The 20677-nt window shown below is 39.5% G+C and overlaps 2 protein-coding genes across 17 annotated transcripts in view; both read left to right on the top strand.

Annotated features, from left to right (window-relative positions):
* Positions 1–20677, top strand: part of LOC117265014 (aspartyl/asparaginyl beta-hydroxylase) — a 55192-nt gene that overhangs the window by 12738 nt on the left and 21777 nt on the right. For 13 of the 16 annotated variants that reach the window (XM_078162936.1, XM_078162929.1, XM_078162935.1 and 10 more), the window contains 2 exons: positions 455–523; positions 19421–19474. In XM_078162936.1, coding sequence (XP_078019062.1) covers positions 455–523; positions 19421–19474 — 123 coding nt within the window. Of the gene's footprint in view, positions 1–454; positions 524–3167; positions 4308–7964; positions 8016–8105; positions 8204–19420; positions 19475–20677 lie in introns of those variants that run through there. The other 3 variants (XM_078162940.1, XM_078162939.1, XM_078162941.1) reach the window with 2 other exon arrangements.
* LOC144458302 (uncharacterized) lies at positions 8090–16984 on the top strand. Its single transcript, XM_078162942.1, has 4 exons — positions 8090–8144; positions 9103–9150; positions 9278–9319; positions 11850–16984. The coding sequence occupies exons 2-4, from the start codon at positions 9111–9113 to the stop codon at positions 13661–13663; spliced, it is 1896 nt and encodes a 631-aa protein (XP_078019068.1). The 5' UTR covers positions 8090–8144; positions 9103–9110; the 3' UTR covers positions 13664–16984.

The following is a 20677-nucleotide window of genomic DNA, read 5'->3' as shown; positions in this document are numbered from 1 at the left end:
GTAAGGGAGTCATTAAGATATCATTTTTTTTAGGTTGCCTTTTATTTAGGAATGACTTTTATTGTGTCACATAATCTTAGAAATGCAGATAAATATAATAAAAAATCAACCCAAAAACACAGTGCCTGTAGATCTGACTATCAGCAGTACAGACACATACAAATACTTCTTCTGTATTTATTAATGTTGAACAATGTAATATTATTTTCACATTGTCATTGTTGCTTTCCTAAAATAAAAGAAAGTGCCATTTATTGGAGGAAACTATTCCCTCAGCAAAATAAAATTAAACAGTTAGGACTCTATTAGTTTAATAATAAATTCATTCACATCATATTCAACCACTGTACAGAAAAAGTTTGACATTTATTTGGACATTACTTTAAAGGTTTCCCTTTAGGTTTGTTTGTATATGTGTATCACTCAGCCTCGCTCTCCTCCTCTTCTCCCTTAGGGAAACTGACAGCATATGACACTGACGGAGATGGTGACTTTGACGTGGAAGATGCTAAAGTTCTGTTAGGCAAGTCCACTTTCATTAGTTCTCTGTTCTTGTGCCTGTTTTTTCTGTGTGATGCCTGACTGATGTGGTTTACAGATGTGTGTATCCCAGTGCCCCAGCTTTAAACCAGTTTTTTTACTCTGTGGTGTGAACTCCACTAAAGCAGTGAGTGATCACCTGTTGTTTGTTGCCTGTGAGAAGAAAAAAATCAGAAGCATGTCTGTGAATGTTTGAAGAGATGTTCACAGTAGGAGTGAGCACCTTTTGATGCTGTAGGAGGTATAAAAGCTTCCTGTACTAACTGTTAATAATGGTTTAGTGTGTTTGGTGTTGGGCACATCCTCTTCTTAAAGTTCAACTGAAGACAAGTCAGATGCAATCGTGCAACTTTAGTCAGTCTTTAGTATATTTGGACCACACAATAATATACTTCCTCTATTGCAACACAGGAAGGACACTGGGGGGCTTATGCTAAATGTTTGGGCTGCTGGGAGGAATACTACTGCCAAAGTTTACTGTTTAGGAAATTAGATTGTTAATATTTATATCCTGAACTTCCATTTATACTCACAGTGTACCATGGGATCTCATTTTCAGTAAGAAAAATCAGTGAGACATATTCTGATTCTCTGTCCTGCTGTAAGTGTGTTTGATATGCATTTAATGCTCCTCTGCATTCACGTAAAAACATAGCTGGTTTCAGGCATGTAATTACTTTGGTTCAAGTTCATTTCAATATGTTCAGTTCTTGGAAGTGCATCTTGCCACAACTTCACGTGCTGCAACTGAAGCAAATGACAGGCAGTCTTTGAAAGATGAATAACCATGAAAAGATAAAGAATCTCATGGAAATAACACCACAACACTCAGAAACACAGTATTTGAACTATACATGATGTCAAGTTTAGTTCTTAATGTCTATATATGTATTAATTTGAATAAATTAAACAATTGCATGAAATTAATAATTCCTCATTGGTCAGACAGCCCAGGGGGTGTGAGTAGTGTGGAGCCCTGTATTGATGTGTAACATGCCCAAGTATGATTGGCTGTCTCGGATTCAAAGCTAAATATTATGAGCAGTCAGCATTTCCCACATAATTCTAATCTATTTGTGATGGAGAGAGGTCAACAGCTGTTTGAAGCAGACATGAAGGGCAGTCTCCATGCACCGCTCTCCTTCTGCTTTCTCTGCTCAGTTAAAGCAGAGCCACTGTGAGCATTTATGTTTGTGCAGTGGTGTGCCTGTGTTGCTCTGTAGTTCACACCTCAAAAATGTTCTTTGGAGGTGGGGTTTCTGTGTAGTGCTGTTAAGTTGAGTTGATTCAAACACACCCAAAACACACATTAAACGTGGCTTTAAAGCAACAATTTCAAACACAAATTGGCTTCATTATAGCTCACAAGGTTTACAGGTAAAACACATCTTTTGCTGACACATTTTCCCCACAAATACAACATGCTAATGTTATTAGCATAAGCCTATGGTATTTTACATTGTACAAATTAGACTGGCAGCTATGGTGTTTTCCTCTACTCATATGAGGCCAGGGACAACAGCAACACTTACCAAATGTAACATTACAAAATTCAGCTCCATTACAGCTCACAAGGTTCACCAACAAAACAACTGTCTTACACCAGACAAATAGCGTAAGCTTGTGACATTTTGCATTTTGATAATTAGCCAAGCAGCTAGCAGAGTTTTTCTCTGCACATATAAAGCCTGGATAAATCACACATAAGACATATGGTTACATGTCTAGGGAGGTGCACGTCAGGATGCAGCATAGGGTACGAGTCTACGCACACAGTTTCAACAAATTTACGTAGACACCAAAACAGCTCAACTTTGTCATTAAACCTGTTAATAGACATTGCATAACATTAGCTGTGTGTTGCTTACAGGTACCCCTGTCACTGTGTGTGTAACTCTGTCCCAGGCACAGCAGTAGTCTTATGATAAACATCATATCGGTGTAAGGCTGAAATTGCAGTTACAAATGACAGAAATCTCCCAAGTGCAGCCATACTACACAGCCATTGTGTAGCCATATTCAACACCTGTTAGAAAATAGCGTTTTCCATAATGACACTTGGCAGTATTTGTCGAGAGCTGGAGGCAGGACAAAATTTGATAGAGGCAGCAGGAAAAACTGGTGCAATCAGTAGGATGTGCAAAAACAATTCAGACATTGTATTACAGATGCAGTTTTTTTTAAGACACTGAGGAAAAGGGCAGAGAATTAGAGTAAAGATGGCGGCCTCTATCTGTTGTTTTAAAGCAGACAGGAAGTCAGGGATTGGGCCTGGCGAGACTGAGACAGAAAGTAAAGGCTTATTTGTTGTCTGTGGTTCATATGCGACTTCTTTAACTCACTATCTTTCTCTTTCCCGCTTCCTCATCCTTTAATTTTTGCCCTGTTTTTGTTACGGTTGCTCTCCATTCCTTTGTTCCCTCCCTCCTTCCCCCATCTCTCACACTTACCTCTCTCTTTCTTATTCTATATTTTTCTCTTTCTTTTACTCGTCCTTCCTTAATATACCTCCTTTCAGCCTCCCCCCTTTGTGCTTCACCTATGTTTCCACTTCCCATTTTTCCATCTCCACCTCTGCTCCTTTTGTTTCTTCCTCCCTCCCTTTCTCTCCCTCTCTCTCTCGTCAGGCTTGACCAAAGATGGCGGCGGTAGTGCAAATGCTGAGTCGCTTGAAGAGGTTCTTAATATTTTAGCAGAAGAGGGCTCTGATTGGATCTATGGCTTCTTCACCTTCCTTTATGACGTAGTGTCCTCGCCCGTAGAGCGTGGCGAGGAGGATGAGAAGGAGGAGGGGAAGGAGGCAGCAGCTGAGATGCAGGAAGAAGGTGGCTCAACCTCCTCTGATGACGGGGAGGTCAAAGGGGTCATACTGGACCTCCAGAATCAGTAGGAGGACAGAACGCAAAGCCCACAGCCTGTAGCAAGGCTCCCTGGTCCCACTACCGACCAGTGAGGAGCAGACTGGGATGTAGCCCAGTCCAGCTGGAGGGTGTGTGTGTGTGTGTGCGCGTGTGCGTGTGTGTGCATGTGCGTGTGCTGTGGCGCAGAGGACGTGATGGAGGACTCTCTGGTTTCCACTGCAATCCCAAACTGGGCAGACTGGCCGCACAGGCCTTTAAAAGAAACTAGAAACTGGACAGGACTTAAACTATCTACAGACACTGGTTTTGATTTAATAATGAAGTTTATTTGATTTATTTGATAGTACAACCTGATAATATAATATCAGCTTGTACTGGCTTTGGAAATGTATTAGTATTTGTGTATATGTTGCCCAAGATAGATATCATAAAATACATAATTAATTTATTTGACAATATGAAACAACATTCCTGAACACTGGAAATATCTTATAGGACAATAATCATACAACTTATTTGTACATGTAAAAATCTACCTTGCAGAGACTTAACTTGTTTTTATGCATGAATTAGTTCATTATTATTATTTGTTGTTGTATTTGGTATGCGCACATGACGATGCGGTTGCAAGTAGGGACTGTTTTAAATTCATTTTGTGTGATGGGCGATACTCTTAAACCTGACATTTAAGAGGGCAAAAATTGATCTAATTTCTCTCCCAATAGGTTGGATTTAATTATTATTTACACAAAATATAAACTGATGTGTAAAGAAATTTATCAAGGATGCACCCATTGGTGAAATTCTTTGCCAACACACGATACCAGTGTTTTTGTTGTTGTTATTGTTGTTGTTTACTTTTTTTGTTATTATTTATTCCCCCTTTGTGCCAGAGAAACAAAGAAATGTTCATTATAAAAAGAAAAGCTGAAGTCACTCAGTCCTTTGTTACACTATCTTTGAGTGAGCACAAATTCAATCATACACGTTTATAAAACAACCTCTAATATAACCTTGTTTTGCAAAAATAACTGCTTCAGAAGTCTTTTAACTATATGTAATATATCATAACTTCCTCCCTAATATCTGTTTTACATTGCTCTGAAAACATCAACAAGAACAAATTTCTCCTTCAAACAGCTGTATTTATTCAAATTTCTGACAAAAAAACAAAATTTTACAACATTACATTGAACACATCATGAGCAGTTTTATAAATAGCCCCTGATCTAAACAGGCTGTATGTCTATTGTTGTTGTTGTGGGGTTTTTATATAAGAATAAGCTTTATAAAAGAAACATTGATGACACTGTGCATTGTGATCACATGCAAGAGAAAGAGCACACCAGTAATCACTTTAATGTTGCAGCTGGTAAAGGTTGAGCTCATTTTAAATGCTTTATATACTGCTGGTAGTTTAAACTAAGATTATACATTATCATTTATTAGTTGATTACATTTTGTATTATCAATCTAAGTTTTCAAAGTAACTAAACCAGACAAATAAATGAAAGTAAAAAGTACAATATTTCCCTCTGAGATGTAGTGGAGTAGAAGTAAAAAGTAGCATAAAATGGAAATACTGAAATACAAGTATTCTGCTTCTACTCAATACTAATTTCTAACTACTAATATTTTTAAAATCACAAGTCGTAGTAAATCTGGGAATGAAAATTAAAAAAGTGTAAGTAAGATGCCAGAGAGCACCAAAAAGCATCAAAATAGCTTATTCATAAAAACAATGTCTCTGGGGAGGATCCCCCCGACCCACCCAGAGGTCTCAGCTAAGCCCCCAATGTCCACAAATCCTAGAAATGCCCCTGTCTTCGCCCAATACTCACTTTTACTGAATAGAGATTGTACGCATCATAATGTAACTCAATGAAGCCTCTGTTAGCTGTGAGTTACAGCCACCGTTAACTAGCTCTCCTCTGCTGATGTCAGCTTTGTTGATCACAATGTAGCACTATCAGGGAAACAATGGGGTGCATCTTTTGACACATTGATAATGACTTTACTGCGTTCTTTGGTCTCAACAGCATCCCGGGGAAGATATCTGTTCATCCTAAACACGTTTTCTTTCGTCTAAGGACACCCACAGGTCTTTAGTTTTGCCCTAAAAATAAAATGTAATGGGTTCTTCCCTGGTCAATGCTATACCTTTCCACCAAGTGTCGTGAAAATCAGCCAGTAGTTTTTCCGTAATCCTGCTGACAAACAACAAACAAACAAACCGTACCAAAAACATAACCTGTTTGGCCAAGGTAATCTTAGAGTCTACCATAGAGAGTTCCAGATTAGACTGTCCAAAGTGAAATGTCGTGCATTTGATCACCTGTCACACTTTCTAGTATTCTGTGTGCTGATGCTGAACGCTCTCTTAATTTTTTAGCATCAACTTGTGGCAAGTTAATAGCCTCTGTTGGAGATCCTGTTTCATTTGAACAGCTGCATCTTTTACTGATGGCTTAAAGAGAGAGAAGCTAACTGTCACCGAGTTGTGCTTGTGCTGCTGAGGAGGTTGAGTTGAAGACTTGTAGTTAGCAGAGATGTTACAGTTATAAGGCCGACTGCTCTTTATATTCTGCTGTGATGTATGTGTTTTGTTAATATTAATATAACTCACTTTATATTAACACACTTTTTTTTGCCTACAAACCACTAATAATCACATCCATAGATTGTATTCTGCTTTCTGTTTTTAGGTCCTAGAAATGTGATATACAGTTGGCAGGTTTGATCATGTTGATGTCTTGGCCTCACAGTATTTTTCTGTTTTACAGCTATTACTAAAGTGCATTATAATATTCTGACAGCATGTAACTTACATAGTAACATGCAGACCAAACAGTGTACACAGAGTTTTCATGTGACCTATAAGGTCAACAGTTGGTACAAAAGGAACATTTATAGCAGTAATTATATTTAGCTCGGGATAACAGAAAGTCATGCAGTCTTACAGATAAAATGGATTTTAATGGAGACCCAGTTTAATAGTAAAAATGTATTGTTGTGTACTTCTTCTCTGCTGTCCAGAAATAGTTTTTGTATTTTCACCAAAATATTAGTAAATAGGCTTTTTTTAAATGGATGTTATTCAAATTGATGTCTATTTAGGTGAGCCTGCGCCACAGCCCTTTATTTTTTTTTATTTATTTTTTTTTCTCCTTACTTGCATGGCTTACTGGGACATCTGTTATACTGGAGCCATTTGATGGAGGCCGAACAAAAGACGATAAAAAAGATTCTGAAACTTTCTGAAAAACTTTGTGAAAATTGATGGGCACATGCTCCTTCATGAGAGGTAGTGATGCACTGGTTGATTTACAGCCTACAGGTCTTGTGGGTTGACCCACGGGTTATGCAGTTTTGGTAAGCTTGTTAGGAAATATTGCAGGTTTTAGGTGGGCTGGTCATAAGTGACAAAGCAAAGTTCTGAGTAAGTTATTAATAACTTTTTGAAACATTTTGCAATAATCCAACTCCCACCTTCTGTTCCCATTTCTCTGTCTCGCTTTTGATCTCTCTCACACAAGCAGCTTGATCATCAGCATTGCGGGGCTCTGGCTTTCCGCTATTTGGTTTTTGACCAGGAAACTCTGTAGAAGCAAGTGCCTCTGTCCACAGTCCATTAAAAAAGCACTTCAGTAACGTCATGTAAACAAACCTTATAGGTTATCAGCTGTGCACTTGAGATCATACTTTACACATAACCAGTTAAAGATGGATGGGTACTTGCTGTCTTAATATGCATGTACTTTTTAAACCGAAAACACACGTTTTATATTGTGATATTTACTGGAAATGACAGACAATAGAGCCAACACCAAGTACATTGTTATTAGTAATGGTCATACACCAGAAACTTTCAGCTCTGGTCTGTAGGTTGGGTTTGGGTCATTGATTAGTGCGTATGTTTACAGGTGGAGTGGGGTGGATTGATTCTCATATCAGGCTGGGTTGGTGCAGGCTTTAAGAAACCCTGACCACATCACTAACAGGAGAATAATCCATAAATGCACTATTTAGCAATAGTTGTTTTTGTGTGTTTGGATTTCCATGACCCAACAACTTGGTACAAGATACTTGGATAATACTGCACAGGAATTTTTAGAAAGTTTTTTGGACATTCTATAACCTTTTTCGCCATCTCTTATTTGGACTTAACGCCATTTGTTAGAAAACTTTTTCTGGTACCACAGAGAGCCCAGAGAGATAAGTACAACATACACTCAGTATTGTTTTTGGGTTAACAAGTGCCGCTGATTTTCCTCGGTCGGTGGTAAGGTCGGTGAACTGGTAACTGTGCTTGGGAAGAATTAAACAAGTGATTTAGCGTCATTTTGATAAAAATAAAAGTTCAATTAAAGGAAGTTAGTCATGGAAACGTTTGATGAGAGTGGGAACATCAGCAATCAGGGATTTGATTATTAATTTTTCTTTATTTCTCTTCACAATGGACTCATTTGATTTCACATGGCAGCTCTGGCATTTTAACCTGACTGACTCGACATACACAGCTGGTAGTTTTCATTACCTTCTTCTGCTGTCTGTTCTGTTCAGATGAAAAGAAGTTTAAAGCTCCTGCTCTTAGGAGAGACAGGCAGAGAAAAGGTACTGTACAAAAAGTGTGTTTTGTTTGTGTGCACTGGTACTCTGCTAAGAGCTCTCCTGACAGACCTGTCTGTTTGTAAATACTCATAGAAGACAGAAAAGAGGTGAAGAAGAAAGGTAGAAGTAAAGGTAACGTCACAGTTCCTTCTGTTACTGCACGACTCTGTTTGATCCTAAGTAACCTTTGATTGTGGTCACCTGTACTAAAACGTAATGCATGTGTGACACTGTAGGCTTTTAATGAGAGACAGTCAACAGGTGTGAACATCACAGCTGATTCAGTGTTAACTTGGCAGATTTAGAATGATATTTCAGTGTTGACAGAGAACATGCTTGGTTTTGCACTGGTTGTTCCACTCCTGCTTTATTTGCATTTGTTGTGTTTAGACATGTCCTGATCAGATCTCAGAGATCAGTATCAGGGCCGATCAAGACTTTTTTAAAACGGATGGGGATCAGTTATATTGAGCTACATAGAGCCCAAACTGATCCTTTGTTTTATGTCAGCTGTCACTCAGGTGTTCTGAGTTGCAAAGCTTTCATGCATAGCAACTCAACAAGTGCAGCAATTGTCAACTCTCCAACTCTCCCCTGTCTGTCTCTCTACTCTGCTGAGGTTCCGTACGAGGCCTGCCCACGGCGAAACACCACACGCCATAAACGACAGCAAACTCAATATGAGACAGACAGATATTTACTAAAGTTATGACCACTCCTTTCATTCCAGCTAAGTGTTAGTCTCTTGCATTTTACTGTCTTCTACGGCACATAGTGTTTCATTGCTTAGGGGAGAGACAGGCAGTGGTGCAGAGCCATACTATTCACACACCACTGCAAGTACAAAAAAAGCCCTGTGTGCAAATGGCCAATAAGAGTAATATATTAATGCAGCCTAATCTGTGCAAAAGATGGACAGGTGACAAAAAAAACAAATACTCAACAGAATACAGTAGGCTAAGGTAAAGGCTGCTCCGAAGCAACAAACTTCGCACCTAGTTGTAGTAGCAGTTTGATTTGCCCGTTGTGATGATGTGCCTTTATTTTTGACTGCAGTATCAAACAGTTTGGTTTGTTTGTGTCGTCCTAGAAGACAAGATGTTAGAGAAGACTGATCGAGAAATAAAAATCCCTAAAGGTAGATGTTCCTCTATTACTGTGTGTGAATTAATCTCTTGTCCTATCCATCTGTTGATGTGAGTTTGACCTATTGACTGTGGACAGCAGAAAACAAACTCAAACATAATGTTTTATTTGATATCTAGCTGAAGCAGGGGAGACTGCTGCAACAAGGAACACAACTAGAGGTACTTAAACTGCCTGCATGTCTGAAATAAAGATTTTTCTTGTGGTCTGACTTGATATTTTCAGGCATGGCTTTGATTTAACAGCTGATTGACAGAAAAGACAAAACAGATATGCTGTATTGAACAAGTTTTAGATTAAATCCTGTTGTTGAATCCAAATCAGTCTTTTTTGCACAAGTAGGTTTTCACATAAGAGGAATTTGCTTTTGTGTATTGGTGCATAACAATAAACACACAAAATTAAAATAAAAGCTACAAAAGACATACCCCACACAGTACATATAGAATAGAAAAAAATACAACAAAAATGTATGCTATGTTTTAAAATGAAAGAGCTGAACAGTTTAAAAAAAAAAAAAATTATATCACTATGTATATGACATATAAGATAAAAACTTCATATATCCCAAGGCAAATTGCTGTGCAGCAGTTGTAATACAAAGAGGGAAGAGTGCAAATATCATAGTCTAAGATAACAATAAGGTCCAAATCCCTAATGTACTGTATACAATATAGTGCCAACAGTGTCGCTGATGAAATTATAAACAGGTTATAAACAGGTAGTGATCACGCTAGTTTGGCTGAATATAGATCTATATGTACAGTATCAGATCTAAGTATACGTAAGTGCAAGTTAATAGTTAATACAGAACATATGTACTATATGTTTCATATGCAGTGTGCTAGCTATGCTAGTGTTACACATACCGTGCTGGAGGACATTTTTCTCGTTACCCACTCCTATCATCTACTTTTAAATTGATAAGTTTGTTAATTAATTAAGTAAATTGACAGAAAAGATTAAGGATGGCAATTTTAATAATTGATTACACATTCATCAAGTTCAAATCAATAAGGTTGGCTGATTTTGGGCTCTTAAAGGTTCCGTACATAATGCTCACAAAATCCTTGTAATTAGTGGTAAGCTGATAATGTAATTCACAAACAGCAAGCTAGCTAATTTACCAGCCAGGTCAGTCTGGATGAATTAAATGATGTTATTCACTCATGACAGTTTGGTGCTTTAGCTAGGTAGCAATTTGTCCGCGTTAGCAAGCAAGCTAACGTTAGCTAACATTAGCCATTTAAAATTACAAAATATTTCACTTGTCAGTGCTTCCTGTAACGTGGGATTTCTGTTCAGCACCGAGGGGCACTGAATGATATGAGGTAATGAATTTAATAAATTTGCTGTTTATCAAACAAATGAGACAAGAATTAGCTTGCTAGCACAGCCCGCCGACGCTCTGCCTCACCTCCTGGCAGTGAATTTGCCTTTCCTAAAAAAGCAAAGGAGTGGCCTGCCTTTCTCTGCTTTATTCGGCCTCTGATTGGCTTAACCTGGTATTTTTACCCTAACCCTAACTAGTCTCAGTTCTCTTGCCTAAACCTAATCAATCCAACCAACAAAGACAAGTACTGGCCAATCACAGTGAGAGTAGGGCAGGTCATTCCATCACTATCCAAGAAATGCAAATTTGCTCCCCGGCAGCTCAGACTTTAGCCACTGTAGCAACTCAAATTCAGCTGGTGCAAACCCCAACCTTGGGGTTCACAATGGGCCGGTGGCCATCACAGCCACAAGTTTGCTGCTCCGCTGGGGACTTGGGGCGGTCAAGTCCCAAGTCCCCAGCGGAGCAGCAAACTTGTGGCTGGGGACTTGGGACTTGGGGCGGTCAACAGTGCTGTCCAGGATCAGACCCCAGGCGCTCGGGCGCCTAGGATGCGAAGTGAAGGTCCATCTCTGCCGGGCCAGTATAAAATGTATATAATGACAATACAGCATGTGTAGACTCCGTGTTGTGGTGGGTGCCAGTCAGTTGTTGACATTAGCAGACTTCATTTCTGAGCTTAAGTTAGCTAGTGTTGCACACTGTTAGCGCTGTGGCTGAGCTGATGAGAGGCAAGACCCAGGACGGGCATAGCGTCACATCCTTCAGATTTTCTGGGAAAAATCTGGCCCAGTTCCTTTACATAGAAACAGTCCACAGGCTTTTATAGGAAACCAAGAAAGACAGGGAAGATCTGAGTTTATAAGTTTGGTTACAACCTGTTCTCTCATTGGCAATAAAAAATGATCAATATATGTATACAGTTACATACAGAACCTTTAAATATGAGAATTTGTTGCTTTTCCTTGTTTCATATCATTGAAAATTGAATACCTCTCAGGTGGCAGGTGTTCCAAGAAAATAAACAATTTGAAAACACCAGTAATAGATCATGTTATACAACAAAGGTTATTTAATATTGTAGTATTTTCTTTAAATGAAAAGTGCATTTGACATCAAATCTATCTTTAATTTGGTTTCTAATAATTTTTGTTTTATGATCGTACAGCTTAGCTCCTGGAATGATAGAACAGATTATGTACTAGCATGTACTGTGTGATGATGTCACATCCTTTTCTAACACTTCCTTGTTTGCTTTGTGATGTCACATAACAAGCCGATAAGTTGCGTGTTTGATTGATGTTTGTGGATGAAATTCACACTGCGGTTTAAAAGTCCACCTTGAATCCAAACCTCAGACCGTCCCATCAGTGGCACCCGGCTGTGCTCTGCTCTGAGGGAAGAGCTGAGGATGATCCACGAGAAGATGGAAGCCAAGAGAATTGCTCGCATCGCTCTGGCGGAGATCAGGGCCTTCCTCGCTGAAGAAGAGGATGAGAAGGAGACGGCCTGGGCGCTGAAGATGAAGACGCTGGAGACTGCACAAGAGCAGCTGAGGTTGGAGAGGGAAAGGATGGAGAAGGAGAAGGCTGAGAAGGAAAGGATGGAGAGGGAAGCAAAGGATAAGGCAGAGAAAGAGAGGCTGGCTCAAGTGAGGGCAGAAAAGGAGAGACAAGAGATGGAGAGATTGGCCAAAGAAAAGGCAGCCAAAGAGGAGAGGGAACAACAGGAGAAAGAGAGGGTGGAGAGGGAAAAGATGGAGAGAGATCGCCTTGCCAGAGAACGAGAGAAGGCAGAGAGGGAACAACAGGAGAAAGAGAGACTGGAAAGAGAGAGGGCTGAAAAGGAAAGGATCGAAAGAGAAAGAATAGCCAGAGAGAAGGACAGGATGGAGAGAGAGAAGACAGAGAAGGAGAGACTTGAGAAAGAAAGGATTGCCAAAGAGGAAGCAGAAAAAGAAAGACTGGAGAGGGAACGCATTGCTAGGGAAAGAGAGTGGATCGCCAAAGAGAAGGAGCTGCAAGAAAAAGAACGCATCGCCAGAGAAAGGGCAGAAAAAGAGAAGCTAGAGAAAGAGCGCATCGCCAGAGAAAGGGCAGAAAAAGAACGGCTAGAGAGAGAGCGAATTGCCAGAGAAAGGGCAGAAAAAGAAAGGCTAGAGAGAGAACGTATCGCCAGAGAAAGGGCAGAAAAAGAAAGGCTAGAGAGAGAACGTATCGCCAGAGAAAGGGCAGAAAAAGAAAGGCTAGAGAAAGAGCGTATCGCCAGAGAAAGGGCAGAAAAAGAAAGGCAAGAGAGAGAACGTATCGCCAGAGAAAGGGCAGAAAAAGAACGGCTAGAGAGAGAGCGTATCGCCAGAGAAAGGGCAGAAAAAGAAAGGCAAGAGAGAGAATGTATCGCCAGAGAAAGGGCAGAAAAAGAACGGCTAGAGAGAGAACGTATCGCCAGAGAAAGGGCAGAAAAAGAAAGGCTGGAGAGGGAACGCATTGCCAAGGAAAGAGAAAGAATTGCAAGGGAGAAGGAGAGGATTGAGCGAGAGAGGGACGAAAAGGAGAGGCAAGAGAAAGAACGAAAAGCCATAGAACGAGCAGAGAAAGAAAGACTTGAGAGAGAACGTATTGCTAAGGAAAGAGAGAGAATCGCCAGGGAAAAAGAGAGAGCAGAAAAGGAAAGACTGGAAAAAGAAAGAGTAGCTAGAGAGAAGGAAAAGATGGAGATGGAACGTATTGCCAGGGAAAGGGCAAGGATTGCTCAGGAGAAGGAGCGACTAGAGAAAGAAAGAGCAGAAAAGGAGAGGGCAGCTAGAGAACTGAGGGAGAGGATGGAGAGGGAAAGAATCACCCGGGAGAAGGAGAGAATTGAACAGGTGAGACTCGAGAAGGAAAGGATGGAAAAAGAAAGAGCAGCGAGGGAGAAGTTGGAGCGTGAGAGAGCTGAGCTGATGGAGAGGCAGAGGCTCGCCAGAGAAAAGGCTGCTCGGGACAAGATGGAGGCAGAGAGGCTGGCAAAGGTAGAAGTGAAGAAACAGGAGCTCCTCGAGAGGAAACCAAATGCTTCCCAGCCGAAAGTTCCAGCAGCGGAGGTTAGAAGTGACAGAGGAAGTGTGTCAGCAGTCAGGAGGGAGAAAAGTGTGGTGGAGGAGAAGATGGCTGTGGGCGGGAAGAAAAAATGACACCCTGGATCTAAGTAACTATCGTGTAAATGGTGCTAAAGCTCTGATTGGCTGCAGGCTGAAAGGAAGCATAGACAAGGGGCATGAAAAATAATGTGGAAAATACTTCAACTTTAATCCCTCTCCATGACGGAGCTGGTGAATCCACACTTTACAGAGTAAGGACAATAAAGAAATTTTAGAGAACAGGACATTTGCTGTTATCCCAACAGCATGACATCACAATTTTTCTTTCTTTGATCACATGAAAATATTTCCTATTAAAGGTCCAGTGTTTAGGATGTAGGGGGATATATTGGTAGAAATATAACAGGTATGTTTTCTTTAGTGCATAATCACCTGAAAACAAGAATTGCTGGAAGAACACTGATTTTTCGTTAATATGAAACTGCTTAATTCAGAGTTTTACCAGTTTAAATCACCAAGTCTGTTTGTTTTGGAGAGGAGGAAACCAGGGTTAGAGCATACTTCTTTTATGGCCAATATTGATTTTTATATTCTAGAATTCTGGCCACATGAAACAACTACTGGGCATATGATTTAAATAGCTGTATAATCGGCTATGAATTTAAACAACAAGAAAGCACTTAATTAAATAACTTGAAAATAAGCCAAATGAAGAAGCCATCTGTTGAACAGAATGACTAATCAGAAGTTCAGCGGCAGAGGCAAAGGAGGAAAAGGACTGGGTGCCACAAGCATCACCATAAATCATGAAAGTTGCAATCTGGCATCTGAGTGGAGCTTATCTCAGGCCTTTTCTACAAGGAGACCAACAGTGTGTTGAAGGTCTTCCTGAAGAACTTGACCCATGATGCCATCACCTAACTACACCAAGAACGCTAAGAGTAGAACCGTGACTCCCATGGATGTGGCGTATGCTCTGACGAGGCAGGGACACACTCTGTACTGCTGGTGACTAAATAGATCAATTCGTATTGAAAATCCTAGAATCTGGTCTGCATAATATAGGTTTATATTTAAGTTGTCTTGGCAGCATACATTATAGGTCAACAATGTTAGGCTATTTAAAATGCTATTGATGAAGGTATTTATTTATTTGGCAAATATCCCTCCGGACATTTTGGCCTTTGTCTGCCGGACAACTACACATGATACCGGCAAAGACTAACATAAACCCTTGAAGGAACCTCTATGGATATTTAACCTCCTAAACATCTGGATTTTAAGGTATCAAACAAAAATGGTGAGCATGAATTAGCAGGTACTGGGGTAACGTCCGTCCCTGATATGCCAGTCAACATCAGAAAGCACTGATTTGTAACATTATGCCTCTTTATTCAGGGTTTTTACTGAATCACCTGGTCTGTTTGTTTTGCAGAGGAAGAGACCTCTGTGGAAAATTCAGTTCCCTGAATTTTTTAAATCTCGAACATTGAACACTGAAGGAATTCTAACCAGGAGAAGTTTTAGCTGGTTGCAATCTGTAGTCCTCACCACTAGATGGCACTAAATCCCCCTAAATCTTATACACTGTTCCTTTAAGTAAATATTCTAAAAGAAGTCAAATAATGGTATACTGTGATATGAGCCTGCCATTCATATCAGTGGTGACATTCTGGTGATTGTTCTTATATTCATCTGCTGCAGTCTTTTAAGGGTGTTTTTTTCCTTCTTTTCCAAATTGACCATTTTGTAGTTTGTGGTATTAAAATTTTGTGAAGAACTCTTGAAAATCCTAAAACATGGTGGGAATGTAAAGGGGGCGAAAAAGAAAATGTGTAATATTAATTTCAAACTGTCTTTTGGAAGCGTCTTGCTTCAGTTTGCATGGTGGGTTGATGTCACTGTAGATTATGTTTTAAGTTGTGAGTTTTATTTTGGTGAAGAAAACATGTAAATCTGAGTAGCAGAAGAAGGCGTCTTCTTATCTCATGATGCCAGCATCAATTTGAATTTTTCACACAAAGTTCAGAGCCTTATGTTTGCATCCTAATTCAGATCTGATAAAGTCATTTAGTGAAGAAAATACTGATTAATAAAGTTTGCCATATGGTGCACTCTGCTGGAAACAGTCAGATTTAACTTTGAAGGAAAACAAAAAATATTAAGCTAAACATCAAATAGGCCTACTCATTATTTAAAATACTTGCTATTTAAAAACACTGACTGTTCAAAGCACCCTTTTTCTGACAGATTTTCCATCAGTCTGTGGCATGTAATATTGTATTTAGGGTAATAGTTTGGTGAAGGTGTCGTCTTACATGACACAGATACCGTAGATGTGTTCAGACACTGTATTCAAGTAGGTTGTGTTTCAGTGTTGAAAAGGATTAATGGAATCACTGAAGGGTTCAATTTTAAGAACCCACTTAAGGGATTAATTTATGTAGAGTTATACTTGAGAATTTAATTTGTTTCATTGTGTTTTCATGGGGTTTTTTCTGTCTTTAACTCATGTTTTTGTCAGATATGGTCGTTTCTTGGCTCCTTGGTTTTTGGCTCTTTTGGCATCTTTGCCAGATGCTAGTTTTTCTTGGAGGTTCATGTTAGTAAGCTACTGAGGTCATGAGCTTTTGTAGAAGTGAAAACAGACCCCCCCCCCCCCCCCCCCCCCTCCCTTAAGACAACTGGATTGCTTTCCATTTTCCTAGCCAAGCAACGGTACTCTATTTATGCCTCCGCACCAGTGATGGCTGTGACCATTGTGACCACTAGGCATTATGTTCTTGGGCTGCCCATCCGTCCATCCATCCCATCCTCATTATGGCGATATCTGGAGAATAGCTCGAGGGATTTTTTTTTTCCAAACGTGACATAAATGTCCACTTCAACTCTGCGATGGACTGATTACATTTTGGTGGTCAAAAGTCACTGTGACCTCACAAAATATGTTTTAAGGTAAATTCAAGAACCTATATGCTAATTATGACAATTTGACACAAATGTCTAATGTTCAATTAACATTTACTTCATAATGATAAGTTAAAGCAAAAAAATGTCTGATTTCACTTTAATGTGAGTATTGTAGTGCAACTTGTAAAAAGAAAAGCTTTGTTAAGGATGCTGATTTCAAGGCCAAATGCAGTTATAACATCTACTAAACCTGTAATAAGTAATATAAACAGTGGAGGCATGTAGTGACTTTTCAGATAACTTTTTGACTGCAGCCATTGGCTCTCAGAAAACTGAATGCTAAATCAGTTTACTTGATAGCAGCAGTTTCATCACTTTTTCTTTTGCTTTGTGCAGCCTCATGTCTTGAGCACAGGGCCTGATTGAACCAACTCTAAAATAATCATGTCTTTTCTTCAAAATGTGAGAAAAACTTTGATAAATAAATCTTGGTTTTCAAATTGAGATACATGTTCTGTCCTTTTTCTTGGTGTAATTAAATGAAAGTGGCCCTATTTGTAGAGAGGGGACATGTTAATCTGTTGCATCCCAGCATGCAAACTCCCTTTTAAAGCGTTAAAAATGAGTAATTAATATCACATCCTCCGTTCTCTGTTCAATGCTATCTCCTTCCACCACAGCTTCCTCCTCTGTTTACTCTGTGTTTTCGTCTCGTCGGCTCTTGTTTCCTTCCAGAGAAATATTATCGGGCTGCTGTAACTCCTGACCTCCTTCTCCTCCCTAACATGAAATCTGAATGTTGGGTTGATGAATTGGTTTATTTAGAACACCTAGTGTTTTCTTGAAGGCACTGTTACACTTCACTGTAAACCAGCAACAGTAATGAATAATTTCTGCATATGGTAATTTTCCTTCACATGCTGTTTTTATGTCTTCTTGATTAAACCAATACACATAGACTTGGTGTCGGTTTAAAAAATGTTGTGCATCAGCTCTTTACTTCAGTGAAAAATGACACTAACATTGTCTAAGTTTGGTACTTGAGGTTTTAAAAGCTAAAAATATATTTAAGGTGAATCTTAAGAGTAGAACTGTCTTGTATTGACTCTGTCTTTAGAATTAGGTTATATTAGGTCAAATGTTTCAAAGCCTAAGTATTATTCCAGAAATCTACTTTTTATGAAGTCTTGGCTTTTCTTGTGTACATTCCATAAACTATATAAAGATGGACGACGTGACAGCTCCTAAAAAGTGAAGCCAAAACATAACCCCTGGTGGCTGGCTGCAGTATAGGCCATAAACCCCACCCCTCTATGTTAGCAGATGTGACATGGGTCAAACTAAAAGGCCGAAGAACAAGTCAATGTAATTTTTCTTAAAGATGTTTTTGTCATTTTGGATAGTTCTTATCAGGCTGATGTTTGTTCAAGTGCTCATTTTTCTGATAAGTTGGGTTTAATTAGTTATTTGATGCCAAAAAAAAGAAAAAGATGTTGATGTTGTAGAATAGAATAGTATAGAAAGCCTTTATTGTCATTGCACAGGAACAAAAGGATGCTACATATACAACAAAATTGCGGGGGCTACTTTTAAGGTGCAGACAAGAAATACAGATAAGTTGTGTTTGCATAGCAAACAACATTTATGCAACAGGATTGTTGTGTAACATGAGACAATATATAACACAATATAAAATAAGTAGAGCGCGGGTTGTGTGTGGGTGTGGGTGGGGGGGGGGGGGGGGGGGTTAGTCTAAGTGTGTGTTCTATGTAGTGATGGCTTGTGATTGACAGCTGTCTGTGCCAATTTGTGTGCTCGCTTGGGCGATATGGCTGAAAAGTATATCACGATATAGCTGGTTCATATTGATCGATAAGGATAATTATCGATCTTTTTTTATAACCTATTTAAAATAAGGACTAGGAGAAAATAAATACATTTTAACACATTTATTCTAAACTCAGTAGCTTTCAGTCGAGTGAGTAATATCGCTTTATAATGCGCATTTTCGTCTCTTTGTTTGCTTTTACCGAGTGACCTAGTGCACCTGTCCCAAAGCCAGCTGTAGCTGTTGCTCACCGGTTTATCCCTCCGCGCAGGATGTAAACACACTATACTTCCATGTATCAAACTTCTTCTAAAACGACTAAAAAGGACTCTCTTTTTCAAATTAATGTTTAAACATGTTTATTGTAAATGCACGTGCAGAAATGCCAGCTTCAGGGTTTCTGCAATGTTTATTTGTTCACTTTTAATGAGCAGGCTACTGACCCCCTATAGACTTCAATTGTATTCGCTAAGCTAAGCCGCATTGCTAACCGCTGAGACCCAGCCACTAGACGTACAGACACAAAAAAGATATTGATCATGTTGTCTTACTATGAAAATGATAGGAAAGGGCATAACTCCCAAATCGTCGGAGTATTCCTTTAAGGGTTTAATGGGAAGTCGACCCAACTCTATTTGTGGAGGCAGATGTTATGGCGGGCCGCCACAAAAATATGAATTTGTGGGAAACCCTGGCACTGCTCACACTTGGTCAGATGGGTGTATGGGCGGGAACTTGATACTGCTGAATTTCACTACTGCACAGACTCTGGCTGGCTTCAAATGACACCACCATCACAAGATAGTGGCAGCAGTATCTGGGATATTTTGGAGAGTGGAGACACATTGTCTGTCTTTATGTACGGTCTAGGGCTCACTCTCTGTCACCTTTAAGTTCTCTTCCCAGTAACTGCTTGGTCACTTGTTTTTGATTAAGTGTATGAGGAAAAGTTATGTATTTAATGCTAATGTACTGAGCATTTATTTATTTTGGTTTTTATTTAGCTATGTATCCCAAATTAAGGACATACTGTCGGTGAAGAAACTCTGAAAAGAAGGTCTTTGTGTGCATGTGCCATTGTGTCTGATTTTTTAACTTGAACCACTGAACAGGGCTGAAGGTGGCAGAGAGAAGGCATGACGGAGATTCACCTGAGGAGAAAACAGGTGAGGACTCTCTCTCTCACACACACACACACACACACACACACACACACACAGTGACAGCAGTCCCCTGAGTCTGCTGTCTGTTGTCTCTCAGACAAACAAGCTGACACTGACCTGATACCCGAGAAAACCGCCCCATCAGTGTTTCACCTCATTCCCACCTGTGAGTTCAGCCCTGAGGGCATGTTTGCCTCACCTGACCTCTGTTGAAAGGAACTGTGATCCCAGATCTGCGTCAGACCAACAAAGCAGCCTCACACAGACACACTGAATCTTAATCAGCTCCACCCTGCTTCACTTCCACACTTACAACCAACTGTCTGTTAGCAGTTGTGGAAAGGAACTAAGTACATTTACTCAAGTACTGTCAGATTTAAAGGTACTTGTACTTTACTTGATTATTTCCATTTTCAGCTACTTTCCACTTCTACTCCAAAACATTTCAGAAGGAAATATTGTACTTAATTACTTATCTTAGTATCATAGTTACTTTGCAGACTCAGATTTTTAATACAAAATATAATCAACTAAAAACTACAAGATTAAAAATGGGGAATTCACAAGCTACCCTTATATAAATGCATAATGACCACTTTTAGTCTTGGTACTTAAAAGGTCCAGTGTGTAGGATTTAAGGGGATATATTGGCAGAAATGGAATATAATATAATAAGTGTGTTTTCCTTAGTGTATAATCTCCTGAAAATTTGAATTGTTGTTTTTTTGTTACCTAAGAATGAGCTGTTTATATCTACATAGGGAGCAGGTCTTCGTCTACAGAAATGGCCATGTTGCCCCACCATGTTTCTACAGTAGCCCAGAACATTTGTGGTTTTCACGTCAGCCACCATAGTTCAAAGCTCCTTGGTGACAAGAAGCGTCTAAAAAATTAAGTGTTTGGTGTTTTTACTGGTTTAAAATCACCTGGTTGGTTTGTTTTGGAGAGGAAGAGACGTCTGTGGATAATTCAGCTCCCAGTAAAAACCTCCTGAAAGATGAACACTGAAGGAATTCTATGTGGGAGAAGTTTTAGCTGGTTGCTATCTGCAGTCCTCACCGCTAGATGCCACTAAATCTCAAGTCTTACACACTAGTCCTTTAAGTAAATATTAATGCTAAAACTTTTGTACTGTTACTTAAGATTTAAGATTCAAGATTCAAGACCTTTATTGGTCCCCGAGGGGCAATTGATTCTGCCGCAGTA

This window comes from Epinephelus lanceolatus, chromosome 20, assembly GCF_041903045.1.
Source record: "Epinephelus lanceolatus isolate andai-2023 chromosome 20, ASM4190304v1, whole genome shotgun sequence".
NCBI classification, from domain to species: Eukaryota; Metazoa; Chordata; class Actinopteri; order Perciformes; family Serranidae; genus Epinephelus; species Epinephelus lanceolatus.
The sequence above is the reverse complement of the archived record's forward strand: the minus strand, read 5'-3'. Positions and strand labels throughout refer to the sequence as shown.